At 41.0% G+C, this 16036-nt stretch overlaps 1 protein-coding gene across 1 annotated transcript in view; it reads left to right on the plus strand.

Annotated features, from left to right (window-relative positions):
• Positions 1 to 2040: 2040 nt before the first annotated feature.
• The window catches only part of KDR (kinase insert domain receptor), a 44410-nt gene continuing 30414 nt past the window's right edge, over positions 2041 to 16036 (plus strand). The window contains exons 1-9 of the mRNA XM_032851419.1: positions 2041 to 2392; positions 6577 to 6670; positions 8599 to 8795; positions 11766 to 11896; positions 12125 to 12293; positions 12943 to 13082; positions 13707 to 13884; positions 15293 to 15407; positions 15495 to 15658. Of these exons, the coding sequence (XP_032707310.1) occupies positions 2326 to 2392; positions 6577 to 6670; positions 8599 to 8795; positions 11766 to 11896; positions 12125 to 12293; positions 12943 to 13082; positions 13707 to 13884; positions 15293 to 15407; positions 15495 to 15658 (1255 nt within the window). The 5' untranslated portion in view covers positions 2041 to 2325. The remainder of the gene's footprint in view (positions 2393 to 6576; positions 6671 to 8598; positions 8796 to 11765; positions 11897 to 12124; positions 12294 to 12942; positions 13083 to 13706; positions 13885 to 15292; positions 15408 to 15494; positions 15659 to 16036) is intronic.

A 16036-nucleotide genomic window follows, 5' to 3' on the forward strand; every position in this document is an offset into this window, starting at 1 on the left:
TCATTTTTCATGAACATAAGGCACTTCTAAGTACTGTGTGGGAGGGAATGTGGTAGACTGATTTCATTGAGACCCTGCCAAATTCTGGTCTTGTGGCCATCAAAGACGCATCATTTCCTCCAAGACTTCTAAAGGGGGCTATTACCACAGCCCTGCAGGTTCTGGTTTGCATTTGGAGGAGACACTATCTTCCTAAGTGAGACCTGGAAGAGGAAGTGTCATGAATTGTAAATAAGCCTGAGAAAAAAAGAATTGTTTGGAGATGGAAATGGAAATGGAGTAAAATGGCCTTTTCCAAGCCAGGTTCCAACCCCCTTCCCCATGTCCAGCTTTGCCAGAGCCTGTCCTGTTTTATTTGCTAAGTTTATTCGCAGGAAGAGAGGAGTTTCTTTAAGGAGATCTGTGCCTCTTCCCAATAAATATCTCCTGGATCAAATATTAGTACATACATCTCTACTGGGAAACATCATGCCACTATTCAAAAGAATAAGATGGAACCTTACGGGTTGATGTAGAATGATCTTCAAGTTGTATTATATTTTAAAAAAGATTTTATTTATTTATTTAAGAGAGAGAGAGAGAGAGAGAGAGAGAGAGAGAATGAGCAGGGGAGAGGAACAGAGGGAGAGGGAGAAGCAGGCTCCCCTTGGGATCATAACCTGAGCCAAAGGCAGATGCTTAATGAACTGAGCCACCTAGACATCCCTCAAGTTATATTTTAAAGTAAAAAAAGCCAACACACAATACTTATACCCAGGCCACCCTTGGTGATCTTAAACATAGAAAAAAAAAGCAATACTTCACAGGAAGAGGGGTTAGGCCTAGCTGCAGAAATAATAATTCTACCTCCTCATCTCCATGAAGGATGATCCTTTAAGACAGAGAGATCTGCAAGATCCTTATTTAAAGAAGTTAGGGGAATTTGGTGTCCCTCTCTAGGTGGGGAGAAATGGAGAGAAAAGAAGGGGGAAAAAAAGCATCTAAAGGACCTGAATTCTCCAAACAGCTCCATGAGGAGTCTACACATGCAGAGAGATAGCTGTGAGGTTTGGTACGGAGTGTTCTGTGTGCCCTGGGTCTGATCCCAGAACATTTGCTTCATTGCATCTCCAGTGAAGCCGGCCTGCTTTGCCTCAGCCTGAGGGTATCTTGTCTGGGAGCTCAGTTCTGAAAAGGGACCTGGTCAAAAGCTCAGGAAGAGTCAAGTAGGGGCTCCTTGTCAGATAACAAGGTGGACAAAAGCCCCTTGTCAAGGAGAGAGCCTCACTCGGACGGGTGGCTCTCACAATGCAGGTGTGCTAGAGCCCTGGGTGCCTACAGCTCCCTGCTGTAGGTTTTTGGTGAAAGCCCGGTAAAGGGTCTCAAATTTAAGTGCCTTTGGGGACTAGGCTGGTAACCTAAAAACATTTGAAGATGCCAGGTGTAAGAGGAAATAGGAAAGAGGAAACACTTTGGAGAACTTAGCATGTGTATATTCTAACTAAAGACATTCAGAGTCGGATTTTTAAACTATAGTTTTTTTCTAGCCAAGCAAACCAGGCTGCAGTCACCGCGGGTTTGCGATCCTGCATTCTCCTGGGCTCAGGAGAATGGTCCCTGGTCGCTTCAACCTTCTGCTGATCCACGGTGTGTCCCCCAGCCACTTCAGGAACGCGCGGGCGCCAAAGACGGTCGCAAATTTCGGTACTCCTGAAGGCTCCGCGTCCCTCGCCGGCACTGGCAGCGCTGTCCCCTGCTTCCATATCACCCAGTCCCCACCCGCCTCTCGGAGGTCCCCAGCCTACTGAAGCTCGGAGTGTTTCGGAAGCCCTTACGGGAGTTGGTGCGCCTGGGACGTTTCGGGGCCACATGCAGTCCCAGGCAAGCAGGGAGACCGGGACACCTAATCCGCACGGGAAGCAGCGGGTCCCGGCCTGGTACCCGGCTGAGAGGCGGGGCCGGCGGCCGAGGGGAACCCCGCCCCGGCCCCGCCCCCCACAGTCCCGCCCCCAAGCTCTAGAGTTTCGGCTTCCAGCTCTCGCAAGGCACTAAGTCCCGGGACCCCGGGAGAGCTGGCGGTGGGTGGTTGTGTTTCTTCTGCCCGCTCAGAGCATCACTTGCGCGCTGCCGAAAGCCGGGAGCGGTTGCGCAGCGGGGATTTCCTGTCCTCCCGGCCCCCGCGGACACTCCTGCAAGCCGTGACCGGAGCCAGGGCACCCTCCCCTTTGCGCCCACAGTCCTGCACTACGGCGCCCGTTCCACCTCCGCGCCTTCTTCGCGGGACAGGCCCAGGGAGAAAGAACCGGCGCCCGGGTCCTGGGCACTGCGCCCGGCGCGAGGTGCGGGATGGAGAGCAAGGCGCTGCTGGCCATCGCTCTGTGGCTCTGCGTGGAGACCAGGGCTGCCTCAGTGGGTAAGGAGCCCACTCCCTAGAAGGCAGGCGGAAAGGTCGGGTGCGGGCGGAGAGATGGGGGGATGCGGATAGGTCCTGGAGGCCGGATCTTACTCGGAATCAGAGAGCTGGGAAGATGAAAAATGACTTGACACTTTGTGTTTTTTCATTTACCAATGAGGAAACTGAGGCTCTTTGATTGGTTTAAGATTATCCAGAGATTTGGTGGTCTCCCGAGCCCAGTTCCTTTCCCCCCCGCCCCCGGCTCGGGTCTTCCACCGGGCCTCGGCTGGAGCGAGTGCTGCGGGGCCGACACACCCTCAGGCTCTCGAGAGGTCTGGGGTGGGAAGGCAGGCGCCCGGGGTTGGCAGGCAGGAGGTGCCCCCGCAGGCGGGAACAGGCGGTGGAACTTTGTCCCGCTGGTTGCACAGTTCCAGCCCTGGCGCGCGGAAGGACGCCTTGCAGGGAGCGCAAGCAGGTTTGCTCCGCTCGCACGTATCGCGCACTCAGCTCTGCTTCGCAGGAGTCGAGCGGACCCCGGGTGTGCTGTTCCCTTCTGGTCGGAACCCACAAACATACCCACTGTATGAGGTGCAGTTCAGGGAAACTTTTTTCCCTTCTTTGGTGCAAGATGCTACTTCCCTTGCAGAGAGAAGGTGAAATTGGGCTCCGAGCCGGGGTTGTGACAGCCTCCCCAAATGTCTCAAAGTTAACAGTCATCTTTCAAAGCTTTGGTCCTTGGGATAAGCGCATGGTCAGAAGTTCACGTTCTGAAAACTTACTCTGCGGGACTAGGTAGCTAGATTTAGCTCCACTCCGCGCTTTCCTTGCCACGTATATTTCAGACTCCTTCAGGACTAAGAACACCCATGCTCTTGATGCAATCAATGTCTGCCTTTCTCCGCTTTCCTCGCCCGACGCCCCCTTCTCATATCTCTTTTCTGTAGCCACAGTTTGTTGATTTCCAGATTTCCACTCTTTGGAGGGTGAGGAAGGGGAGAAGGTGGAGGGGAAAACAAGTCAAATAATTCAGAGAGAAATTCCTTATATTGAAATGAAAGAATCACATGTCTTAAAAAAAAAGACACTCATATACAGTAACAAGATCATCTGTCTATAGTTATTAAATTTTCTTAATAATGACTTGTTTCATCAGGGCCAGCTCCACCAGGGACGCTCATTTGTCCCTGACAAGACCTCTCTCTCCCCCTTTATGGTCTGGAACATGTGGTTGTTCTGTATCCCACAAAGAAGTGAGTTGCTTCTAAGCCTGGGGTGTTTCATAGCGCAGCATTAGTAACTGTAATCGGGTTGTCCTGAATATAATGATGAGGTTGCCCTTTTGGAGTGTGTGACTTGCTTAATTGGATTGGGCTGTAATTGGTGCCATCAAATTCTAGAGACAGAGGCACTGTTGTTTTTCCTTCCTGTCTTTGAGCTGGAAGGGTAATAGTGCACAAATTAATTAATTTTGGTTAGGGAATTTGAACATAGAAGGGCTTTTTATTGAGTAGCAGCATATGTGCTTCTTATAGTTATTTCTTTAGAATTTTCCGAAGAGTAGAACTTAAACTTGCCAATGAAAATGAATGAAGCTTAATGGAGCAAAACAAAATTGTTGGTTGGTCTACAGATAGGAATTTGAAGATATCATTATTGATAAAACCTTGTTGAAAAGATTTTTGTTGTATACATGTCTCTAGAATAGTATGGTACTGTCGTAGCTTCCTATGAATGGAGAACATATCTTTAATTAATCTTTTGAACATAAGAAAGTGTGTCTAGAGTATGAGATAATCTGTGATAATCATTTAAGAGAGATCTTCAAGAACCTCTTATTTTGGTGGTAGGATGAACATGGCTTATTTAGAGCCTTTTTTTTTTTTTTAACTACCATTTTCTTTCTCACGTAAGTGTGCCTGAATAATTAAGTTCCTTCTCATTTGGATCATTGTACACATTGTGTTAAGTTACTGTTTTCAGTGTGTTTCTTAACGTAGTGTTTCCCAGACAGGTTTGATACTTGTACTCATCCAAATGAGTTGTTTTCATTTTCCTTTTCTTAAAGTGAGACTCCATCATTAAAAGTCTTTTCTATTGCTTTTAAACGCTTCACTTGATTGTTTATCTACTTTGGGTGCAGTTATTTCCTCCCATATTGGAAAAGTGCTGTGCTAAGTAACTGAACTGATAAGCCAGGTCAATAGCTGTCCAAGAGTGTCCTATGACTGTGGGTGATCGAGTCATCGAAATATTTGTGAAAATGCAGATTTGTAGGGCTCAGGATATCTTACACATCCTAAAGTTTAAGAATTACTAGCCCAAACACAAATCAGTACCAATACCAATTAGTTTCTGAGATTTATTGATATAACTTAATTTCTAGGTTTTTTTTTCTTAAAAAAAACCCCCTATGATATTGATCAACACATCTACAGGTGTGTCAGCAACCTACTTTGCACATCTGGGTGAGCATGTAGGAATAGGTGTGAGCAGTTATTCATTTTGTCTGCAGCTGTTCACACTGAGGTCCACAGATTCAATATACAGGATATTTGCACTGGATATTTGCTCACTCTCTTTACTCATACTTTTTCATATTTGCCAATACTGTCTTATTTACCCACCAAGATCAGTGCCAGTTTAGGTCTTGAGAGTCAGTGGTTCTTTTTTAAAATGTTTTTATTTACTTATTTTTAAAATTCTAGTGTACTTAATATACAGCGTTCTATTAGTTTTGGGTCTACAATATAGTGATTCATCAGTTCTATACATTACTTAGTTCTCATCATGATACTTGTGCTCTTAATCTGCACCCCCCATATCACCCATCCCCTCACCCACCTCTCCTCCGGTAACCATCAGCTTGTTCTCTATATTTAAGAGTCTGTTTTTTATTTGTTTATTTGTTTCTTAAATTCCACAAATGAGCGAAATCTTCGGTATTTGTCTTTCTCTGACTTACGTACTTTGTTTAGAATAATACTCTCTAGCTCCATCTGCATGGTTGCAAAATGGCGAAGTTTCATTCTTTTTTATGGCTGAGTAATATCCCATGACATCTACATCTTTCTTATCTACTCATCTATTGATGGACAGACACTAGGTTACTTCCATATCTTGGCTAGTGTAAATAATGCTGCGATAAATACAGGGGTGCATGTATCTTTCTGAATTAGTGTTTCCATTTTCTTTGGGTAGAGAATCATTTGTTCTTAGTTGATGTGAGTTAAGGATCATATGAAACCTGCATGCTTACCCAGCATCCATCACTTTTTAAGGTGGTGTTTTGGAGATCTTGTTATTGAGGCCCTAGCATAACAGACAGTTTTTCTTTCTCTGATAGATTTTCATCATTTACTAGCTCTTTGCTTGTAGTTCACAAAGAACTCTGTTTTCTTGCTGGGGAGTGATCCATGGTGAGGAATCTGTCCTGTGGTATTTTTAGGTAAAGGCAGCTTCTTGTATCCTAAGCTTGATATCAGGAAGAGCTCAGAGCTTTGATTAATAACTTGAGATTCCCCAATTTTAATTCGTTAGTATTACACTTTTTTAGTTTCATTCTCTAAGGAAAAGTGTATTAATAGGTGTATGATATGGACACTGGCAAATGTACCCCCCCCAACCCGGCCCAGTTCCTCTCACCTAGTTTTAATGTACAGTTTTCCAACTTTGGCAGTTCAGTTACCAGAGGAAATGCACTAGAAAATTGATAAAGGAAAATGAGACAATGTCATGGGCCCTCCTCCCCCCTTCAGGGTACATAGATGAACTGTATAGAAATCTCTCTTAGTGGTATTCATTAATCAGCAATTTAGTCAACTGTGTGCATCCTATGCTTTATAAGAAATGTCAGTGGGTCCTTTCCCAAGGGAGTGAGATCATCAGATGAAGGTTCATTTGGTTTCAATGTCCTATATCCTTTTGTAAGACCTTGAAGTTGGCAATGCAGGAAAACAGGAACTCCACCCTAGCTCCATGAATTGCAGAACTTTTGTGTTGGTTTATGACCATCTGCCCATTCTTCCTGTTATGACACAGTTTGTGAACTTTTACTGGGAATGGTGAAAAGTAAATTCATAGTTTTACACAATGAATTGCTGAAGAGGCCTTTTAAAGTATAGAGTGTGCATTGTTTATGGAAGGTGTTTCCTATTGGGTCTGACTCAGTGGCAACAATATTCATTTATTTAATTTGTTTCTAGGTTTGCCTAGTGTTTCCCCTGATCCACCCAGACTCAGCATACAGAAAGACATACTTACAATTATGGCTAATACAACTCTTCAGATTACTTGCAGGTAAGGATTCATTTTACATTCAGATTTCCTATGTTAAGTAACTCCTAGTTTATTGAGGGAAAATTAATCTACATAAGCAGAATTGTAGTAGAGTTGTAGTAATTGTAAGTAGTGAGGTTTTTAATAAATGATTTAATAATGAAAAATGAGAAAGTTCTTCTTTCAGAAATTTTGTATGATTTTTCTGGAATTGTTTTCCTGCTCCTCTCTGCCTCCCCCCCAGAATAAATAGTAGACATTTGATAAATATTGAATAAATAAGTGAAATTGAGGATTTTCCTTCTTACCTTTAAGGGATGGAGTTGAAGGAGTTTGGGACCATATTTGTTATAATCAGAATGGCTCTTGGACATTTGTTTAGCCCTTGCCAGGAATTTTACTTTCTGATGAAATTATGACTGTGGTAGCAGTTTGATATTCGGCCATTAATATTACTGAGTGCATGTTCTGCACAGGTAATGGACTTCATGCTTCGACTTGATGTTCTGGAATTTTGCTAGCAAGATTTGCTAGCAAGAAGTCGTGCTATTGATTTTTTTGCTAACTGGGGAAGCCAAGTTCTTTGAAAGGGAGAACCATTTAGATTTTGTGTCATAGCCCCAACCCCCAAAGGAAATATAGAAGACTTGGGGGTTTAATGCAGTGACCTGGAGACTTCTCAGGAACCTCTCAGTGTGTCTTTGGCAAAGATGTGGGGAGGTGATATTGCCCTCTTATAAGAGAGCCAGGGGTCCACAGAGAACCTTGGTCAGCTTACTGCCATTGCTTACACTTGATGAACACCAGTGGTCAACATGACACAGATCTATTTCAGACTGTAGACTGCAAAGGATATTCTCATCCCCTTATCAAGGGTAGGTAACCCATATCCAGCCCTTGGGAAAAGACATAGTAATTGTGCTATTTCTCCAGCTTTGATATCTCAAGACACATTTCTTAGTGGATTTTCCTCTTACCCATCTTCAATAACAGAGGGTATTTAAAATCTCCAAAGATCCCATACTTCCTTTTAAAACTCATTGAAAAGAATTTTTTAGGTCCTGGAAAAGCCATGGAGTGTGTTAAGGTAACTTTGCTCATGTAGCTGCAACTTTGTGGAAAGTTCAGATTCTTTGAAAGAAGTATCAATGATGTTGCCTTTTTTTTTTTTTTTTTTTTAATGTGGACTATCTTTCTTAGGGCTTTGCAGGGAAATGCTGCAATGAAAGTAATCTTTGTTTGAATGCAGTCTGTATAAGATTCTGTGAGGCTCTGAAACAATTGCGCCCTCTTCCTTCTCAATCTCACTTCTCATTTTCCTGCCTGCCACTGTTACCTGACTACTCTGGCTTCCTTGACATTCCCCTGATACTCCAGATACTCCTGTCCCAAGGCCCTTACATTTTCTGTTCCCTCTGTCTGGAATACTGTTGTTCCCTGTGTTTATATGGCTTCATCAAGCCCCCTCCCTCCAGAACTCTTTACTCTTTGCATATTCTATATTTTCTCCACAGTACTTATCACCACCTTACACTTTACTTACACCATAAATTTTACTAAAAAAAATTCAGCTTCATTGAGGTTTACTTACTATTTCATTGCCTGTTTCTTTTAACTAGACTGACGTTCCATAAAGGCATTGGTTTTTGTCTGATTTGTTCATTGTTGTGTCCCCAGACTTTAACAACACTTGGCACATAGCACCCGCTTAAGAAATATTTGTTGAGTGAATAAGTTAATTAATAGAAAACTCAGGAATTCTTATAAGTGGTGTCTGAAGCTGAGTTTATGGCTTTTTGTCATTTGCCCATTCAGTCTGTCATTGGTAGAAGGCTGTGAATCTATCTGTTGAGTTTATATAAGTTTGAGAAACAAACCTTCTGTTTTCTTAGAAATAGCCTCATAATATGGCATTACCCATGATCACTTGCCTGGAATTAATTTTTCAGTGGAGAGAGGGACTTGGACTGGCTCTGGCCCAACAATCAGAGTGGCTCTGAGAAAAGAGTGGCAGTGACTGAGTGCAAGGACAGCCCCTTCTGTAAGATGCTCACAATCCCAAAAGTGACTGGAAATGATACTGGAGCCTACAAGTGCTTCTACCAGGACACTGACAGGGCCTCAACCATTTATGTCCATGTTCAAGGTAAGTAGTTACATCAAATTCATTTCCTAAGCTGATTTACCAGGTATAAAACACCACAGGCAAGAAGAATCAAGGACAATGGAGTGTGACAAAGGCTCGCTCCAAAGGCTGTTTGCCAACAGGAATACACAAAGTTCTTTTCTCTCAAGGTTTCCTCTGAGAATCAGATTCATTGCTTTGTCCTGCAACTTGGGCCCATTACATCTCTTGCCCAGTTAGTGTGGTTCTGCTCTTTGTTTCTAAGGGAAATCTGTATTCACAATTGGCTATGGGGATTTATAAAAAGCCTTCTGATGTTTGAGAAAAAGAACCTGAAATCCTTGAAAAGGGGGGTTCAGGGGTGCGTTCCAGAGAGGTTTCTGTGGAGAGATAGGTTATCTACAACAGGGTAGGAGATTTTCTCAAGAATGTCCAGGGAAACAGCCAAGGGCTCTGGAGCTTTTATGTACATGAGAACTTTTCTTTTCCGATTTACACTTTGTGAAAAACAATTTCCATCCTCTTGTGCAAATGAAGATACTACCTCAAAGGGCTTTTTGAGGACAGTGTTTCTTTCCTTTGCTTATGTGGTCTGAGGTATTGGATGATATACAACATCTTTCTAGAGTTTGCAATTTGGGATTGACACCATGGAGGTCAATTTAACATCCATGTAGAATAAAACACAATGTTACACGTATCTAATAATACAATATAAATTATTTTCGTTTAGTGTTTCAAAAATCTTATACTATGTTAATTTTCCTGTGGAAACCCGACCTGAATGATGATAGTTATAATTCTGTCATACAATTTTGGGGAATGTTAGTGTTACTAACATTAGTACTAATTAACAGTAATTAGTACTAATTAGTAAGTACTTTGCTTGAGTATACTAAATATTTTTCTTTTCGGTGAAAATGAGCTGTTTAGACATTTTATTTATACATTTGTATAGATTTTTTGCATCCCAGAGGATTTGAGGCAGGTGAAGATGGCTTAGACTTTTTTCCAGAAGCATCTTGGATATCTCCATTTACACATCAATAGTGCAATATGGCCAGTGCTGTGGGAAAATGGAGACTACATCAAAATAACGTATGTCATTCTTGGACTGCACAATATTTGAGACTTTTTTTTGCCCAGGGTGAGCACAGTCCAAGATAAAATTCTGTGCCCTCCTCCTTCCTCTGCAGAATTTGAAAGAGACAAGGCTCAGATCTTCGAGAATTTCTGGCTCCTTTTGATCTGGCAGTCTTGGGAGATCAGGCTTTCTCAGAAGATTGCAAGGATTTCCTGCTTTTAGCCTGTCTGGAAATACTACAAGATGAACCTCTCCCATAGTATCTCGTTATTTCCTTCTCCCCAAGTCAGGAAACCTGAAGACATGTGAAAATTCATTTCAAGAGTTACAGTAAATATTTTATTTTGAGAGGATGGGTGGTTGTTTGGGTTTCTTTTGTTTATTTCCTTTTTTTGGAATACTGAAATAGAACTGATTTACTGAATAGCTTTAGTCTTACGTAAGGGGTTAACTTAGCTTCCAAGGACTTGTTCTGTAAGCAAGCTTGGTAATATTTCATAGTATGTGGATGAAAGTAGGTAATATTCAGAAGTAACAATCCCTGGCACTGTTTATTTATGCATTGCCTGTCTTTGGGTATACCATTAAATTCTGCTTCCTGTCTAAGCCTAATGTTCTAGGAGATGAGCTGTCCAAGATTTTTGTCATGAGGTTTAACAATGAGAAAGAAAGCACTGAAGTATTTCTTATGGATGGCCCTTTAATGTCCCTTCTGGTCCCTACCTTGCTTCCTTAGTCTTCTGACCCCATTCCCTCCAGCAATGGATGGAGCCAGGAAGTGGGTCTTGGCCTCATAAGATAATGGCTATGGCATGTGGTGGGCTGGATTGGCTGCCTTTTTGTGCTTTCCAGCTGGGAAGGAAATCAAACTTCTGCTGTTGCAGGGAATTAGCTGCCTTTCTCCCTTTGGTTTAATTAACTCTTTCTTTACTTTGACCAGACATCCTGAAGAACTCTGGAAATGCTCGATCAGGTGTGTTGGGCATAGCAGTCTGAATCATTATCTCTGTGAGATTTCAAGTACGATTTCACAGTATAGCGATTCTGGGGAGTGGACTATTTTTCCAGAGGTGTATTCACATGTAGGAACAATGTTTGAATGACATTAAAATCTCTTTTGTTTTCTTCTCACTTTTTGCCATGGGGTTTTTTGAGTTTTTATCATTGAAGATTTAATGGTTGCTGAATTTTAAACTGAACTCAAAACCACTGATCATTATTTTATAAAGAATCTCATACCTAGTGCTCACAATCTTAAAATACCCACATCATTTTTTTTCTTGAATAATTGAATCAAAAAGTTATTTTCTGCTTATTTTAAAGATCCTTTGGAATCCATTGCTTTATTTTCATGGCCCTTGGACATTATTTGCTTAAAAAGAGAATATGCTTTTTTTTTAAGCATCAATAAAATTCAGTAGGTAAAGTACAGATTTAACTTCAAAATTAATTTAAAATTTAAAAAATTACTTTAAATTAATGTACTTGAAAAATATTTAGTGTCTATGAAGAATATATATGTATATATGAAAATGTATATGAAAAATGAAGTACGCTCCTTCATTTTGAAAAAAATTATAATGATCCATCTGTTTAAATGTGAAACCTATAAAATATATTCTACTTGTTGATGATCCTAATGAAAGGAGTCAATTTCATTCTAGGGGTTTTCTTTCAGATTTTCACACACACACACACACACACACACACACACATACACACACACACCCTTTCTGCAGCATATCTTTGGAGCCAGAGATCTACCAGCGGACCATTCTGTGGATTCCTTTGCCTGCTGTGAAATGTCATTCTCAATCATTTGCTTCTCTGGGTAGAGTTTATGAACTGGAAGCAAAATCAACTTTTCAGTAAATGCCATTAACTAAGGGAATTAATTTTTCTTCCAGATTACAGATCTCCATTTATTGCTTCTGTTAGTGACCAACATGAAGTTGTTTACATCACTGAGAAGAAAAACAAAACTGTGGTGATTCCATGTCTTGGGTCCATTTCCAACCTCAATGTATCACTTTGTGCAGTAAGTTACATCTTTTTCAATCATTTCTCATGTTTTCATAAGGTTAAGGTGGGTAGCCTATATGTAATATATTATCAGCCGTATGTTTTAAAGATCCTCTGGGAAGGGTCAAAATGATAATAAAACTAGTTTATATTCTTTAGTGATGAATTCTTTAGTGATCATTTTACATGATTTTCACTTTTGGATAGCACTTTATTCAATATTTGATATTTCTTTTCTACCCAGAGGTATCCAGAAAAGAGGTTTGTTCCTGATGGTAACAGAATTTCCTGGGACAGTAAGAAAGGCTTTATTATCCCCAGCTACATGATCAGCTATGCTGGCATGGTCTTCTGTGAAGCAAAAATTAATGATGAAAGTTACCAGTCTATTATGTACATAGTTGTGGTTGTAGGTAAGTGGACAGTTTCTTTCTGTATCATTAAATCAGACATTAAAGACTAGCTTCCTATATTAAGATCCTGGAGATTAAGGTACTGGGTGAAGGACAAAGGATACTGAAAAATATATTAATTCAAGATCTAGTGTGGGGCAATCTGTTACATCTACTCTTCTCTGCTAAATAAACCTCTGCACAATTGAGTTTTTCTATTTTCTTGCCAAAAGCAAGGATGGAAATGAGTGTTATTATTGGAGCATATTTTATGGAAAATTCAATGTTAAGAACATTGCTTGGCATCAGTTCTTTTAATTATACCTATTTTATGGAAAGCTCTATAATTTACTAAGGATGGCTTTGTTGGCTATTGAGTATTCACAAATGCTGCTTTCCTAGCCACTGAGCTACATCTTTGAGATGTAGTTTTGCTTTGTAAGTCTCTATAGTTTTGCTTTGTAAGTCTCTGTAGTTTTGCTTTGTAAGTCTCTGTAGTTTTGCTTTGTACGTCTCTGTAGGCCACTTTGCTGGGAAGTACCAAGTATTGGTGAGGCCCTCAGGGAAAAAAGATGTGGCACATTTTGAAGTTGCATCATTTTTGAAAAAATACATGCTAAGTTATAGATTTGTTTTCTCTTTCTCTGTGTTTTCAATTTCCTTGCTCTAGGGTATAAGATTTATGATGTGGTTGTCAGCCCCCCTCTTGAAATTGAGCTGTCTGTTGGAGAGAGGCTTGTCTTAAACTGTACTGCAAGGACTGAACTAAATGTGGGGATTGATTTCAACTGGGAATACCCTTCTTCGAAGGTAACACTAACAATGCAAAGCCAGGCCTCTCAATACTTTGATAATAAGTGCAGTGGAGTTGGCTTGAGAGATAGGGACCTCTCTGGCCAGATAAAATGTAAGGCCCTTAACTCTCTCTCTCTCTCTCTCTCTCTCACACACACACACACACACAGTTTAAAAGAACCAAAGAACATATAGCATCCATGGAAAACGAATGCAATGCCAAGAACTTGGTTCCACTCTGCTACCATCAGGCTGTGAAGATGAATTTCCTCTAGGTTACATCTTTTCAGGTTGCATTATTTCTCTGTGGTCCAAAGTCTTTGTTCTGTTTTCCCTCTAAGGGAATTTGTCTTCAAGAGAGGGCATAAAACCCACTTCTCCTTAAGCAGTGGTCATATTTGCTTGTGTTTCTTCAGTACATATCCATCTCATCTTTAAAAACCTTAATTCAATTGGTTCCATTTATTTCTCCTGAAACCAAATATATTGGTTGTCTAGATGTTATGAAATGTTCTGAGATCCCTTATTTTTGGCGTGAATAGTGTTCTCCAAGGGCCAAGGTTTGATCTTGTGGGTATCTAAATGCTACCAGGTAATGTTGTGCTGGACTTTGAAAATTCAGTGAACTTCTTTTTTCAGCATCGGCATAAAAAAGTTGTCATCCGGGACCTAAAAACCCAGTCTGGAAGTGAGATGAAGAAATTTTTGAGCACCTTGACTATAGATGGTGTAACCCGGAGTGACCAAGGACAGTATATCTGTGCAGCTTCCAGTGGGATGATGACCATGAAAAGCAACACGTCAGTCAGGGTCCATGGTAAGCTAAGATCTCCTTCGGAGTTATGCAGTGCCTTGAAAAGTGAGATAATTTAAATAAATTTAGGTTGGCTTTGTTCATTCAGAAGATATTTTTGAGCTCCTGCTTAGGGAGACCATATGACCTAGAGGCCAAAAGCACAATTTGGGTTCAAATCCCAACTTTAATAATGAGGTGAGCTGATACAGTAAGCACTTACTAAGTTTTACTTATTGTCACTTATTGTGATTGTTGTTGATGCTATGATTAGTAGGATAATAAGCAAAGTATTATGATCTAAGATAGTTTTAAAATTTTCATTTTATGGCAAGGCTGAGAGGCCTGTGTTTATTCATGGGCTTTGTAATTGGGGAGGCCTGGATTTAATTACTGTCTTTGGGGCTTTGAACAAATAACTTAAGTTCTTATTTATTCTCTTCCACTTATAATGATGTCACATAATAACTCATAAATATCTCAGTTTAGGTGATAATTCATATGGCACCCAACTTATAGGCCTTGGTAAAGATTTTGGATTTTATAATATGGGAATTCATAGAAGGGTTTGAACAGAGACATGGTCTGGGTTTATGTTTTTGTAGGATTACTATGTATTTTTTGAGAAATGCTTTAGGGAAGTAAGGGCAGAAGTAGGGACACCAGTGGGGGGCTAGTTGCAGGCATCCAGGTGAGAGATGACGAGTGGCTTGGGGAAATGATCTGATTCTGGATATATCTTTGAAGATAGAGCCAGCAGGATCTGCCTTTTGACTCAGTGGCTGTTGGGGGGTGGGGTAAGAGAAAAAGAACAGAAGATGATTTGAATCAATGTGAGCTAGTGAGCGAATGGTGGTTTTATTTACTGAGAGAGGGAAGACTGACAGGAAAGTAAAATTTGGAGAAACAGTGTTAGGTCTGTTTATTTGGACATGCCCACTAAGCATCCAAATAGAGATATTTAATATATACACCTTGAACCCAGAGGAGTCAGAGGAAGAAATACAAGTTTAGTAGTAATGTGGATGGCACTTTATGGCTGAGCCTGGAGGAAGGTGTAGCTAAAGAGAAGTGACTGAGGACTGAGTCCTGGGACGTAGGGATAGGGTCCCATGGGAGTAGACAAGGAGCTTCCTAAGGTCCCTGGAGGACTTGGAGAAGGCTTCCCAGAGGAGCAAACTCTTGAACTGAAACTTGAGCAGTCAGTAGGCTTGCAGTGTGCACCTGGAGGGAGAGGAAAGCAAATTCAGAGGCCAGTTGTGTGGGAGAAGCTGGACCGCGACCAAGGAAAGGAAGTGTGGGGAAATCCCTGCCCCGTGGCAGCTCAGACTCCGCAGATCTTTGACTCTTCACTTGACATGAAAAACTAAACCAAATGACCATTAATAATAAGGTGACATTTATGAGAATAACTATTTTTATTTTCTTCCAGAAAAACCTTTTATTGCTTTTGATAGTAGCATGGAATCTTTGGTGGAAGCCACAGTGGGAGACCGTGTTAAAGTCCCTGTGAAGTACCTTGCTTACCCTACCCCTGAAATAAAATGGTAAGTATTGCAGATAAATGCAAAGCATTGTTCCACCTGAAAGCAAACCCTTAAATTAAAATAATTCTGGGAATTTTTTCCTCCAAGGTATAAAAATGGAAAACCCATTGAGTCCAATCACACAGTAAAAGGGCAAAAGGAACTGGTTATTACGGAAGTGAGTGAAAAAGATACAGGAAATTACACTGTCATCCTCACAAACCCCATGTCAAAGGAGAGACAAAGCCACATGGTATCTCTGGTTGTGAATGGTGAGTTTATTCAGTTTTCCTTCTCTGCCCAAAATTAATTATAAATAGTACGATTATATCTTCTTAAACAGCCAGGCCACCTTTCCTTTGTCACCTGTTGCTTCATTCCCATCATGAATAGGCTCCTATTTTTAAAAATGACCTAGAGCAGCGGAGTTGAAGTGGGGTATAGGACAGTGCACTCTGGATATGTTTGCTTAAGAGGCCATGTAAATGGACTGTTTGGTGTCAAGTGCGGTATTCACATAGATGATAGACTTGATGGCTATATGCTGTGAAATAAGAATGCCTACAGGGACAGTTGTTGTACTACCTTTGCTCTTATCTCATGAAATTGTCCTATGAAATTGCACCTGGCATACAAATGTGCAAGAGTCT

This window comes from Lontra canadensis, unplaced genomic scaffold, assembly GCF_010015895.1.
Source record: "Lontra canadensis isolate GAN:19392208 unplaced genomic scaffold, GSC_riverotter_1.0 scaffold1, whole genome shotgun sequence".
NCBI lineage: Eukaryota > Metazoa > Chordata > Mammalia > Carnivora > Mustelidae > Lontra > Lontra canadensis.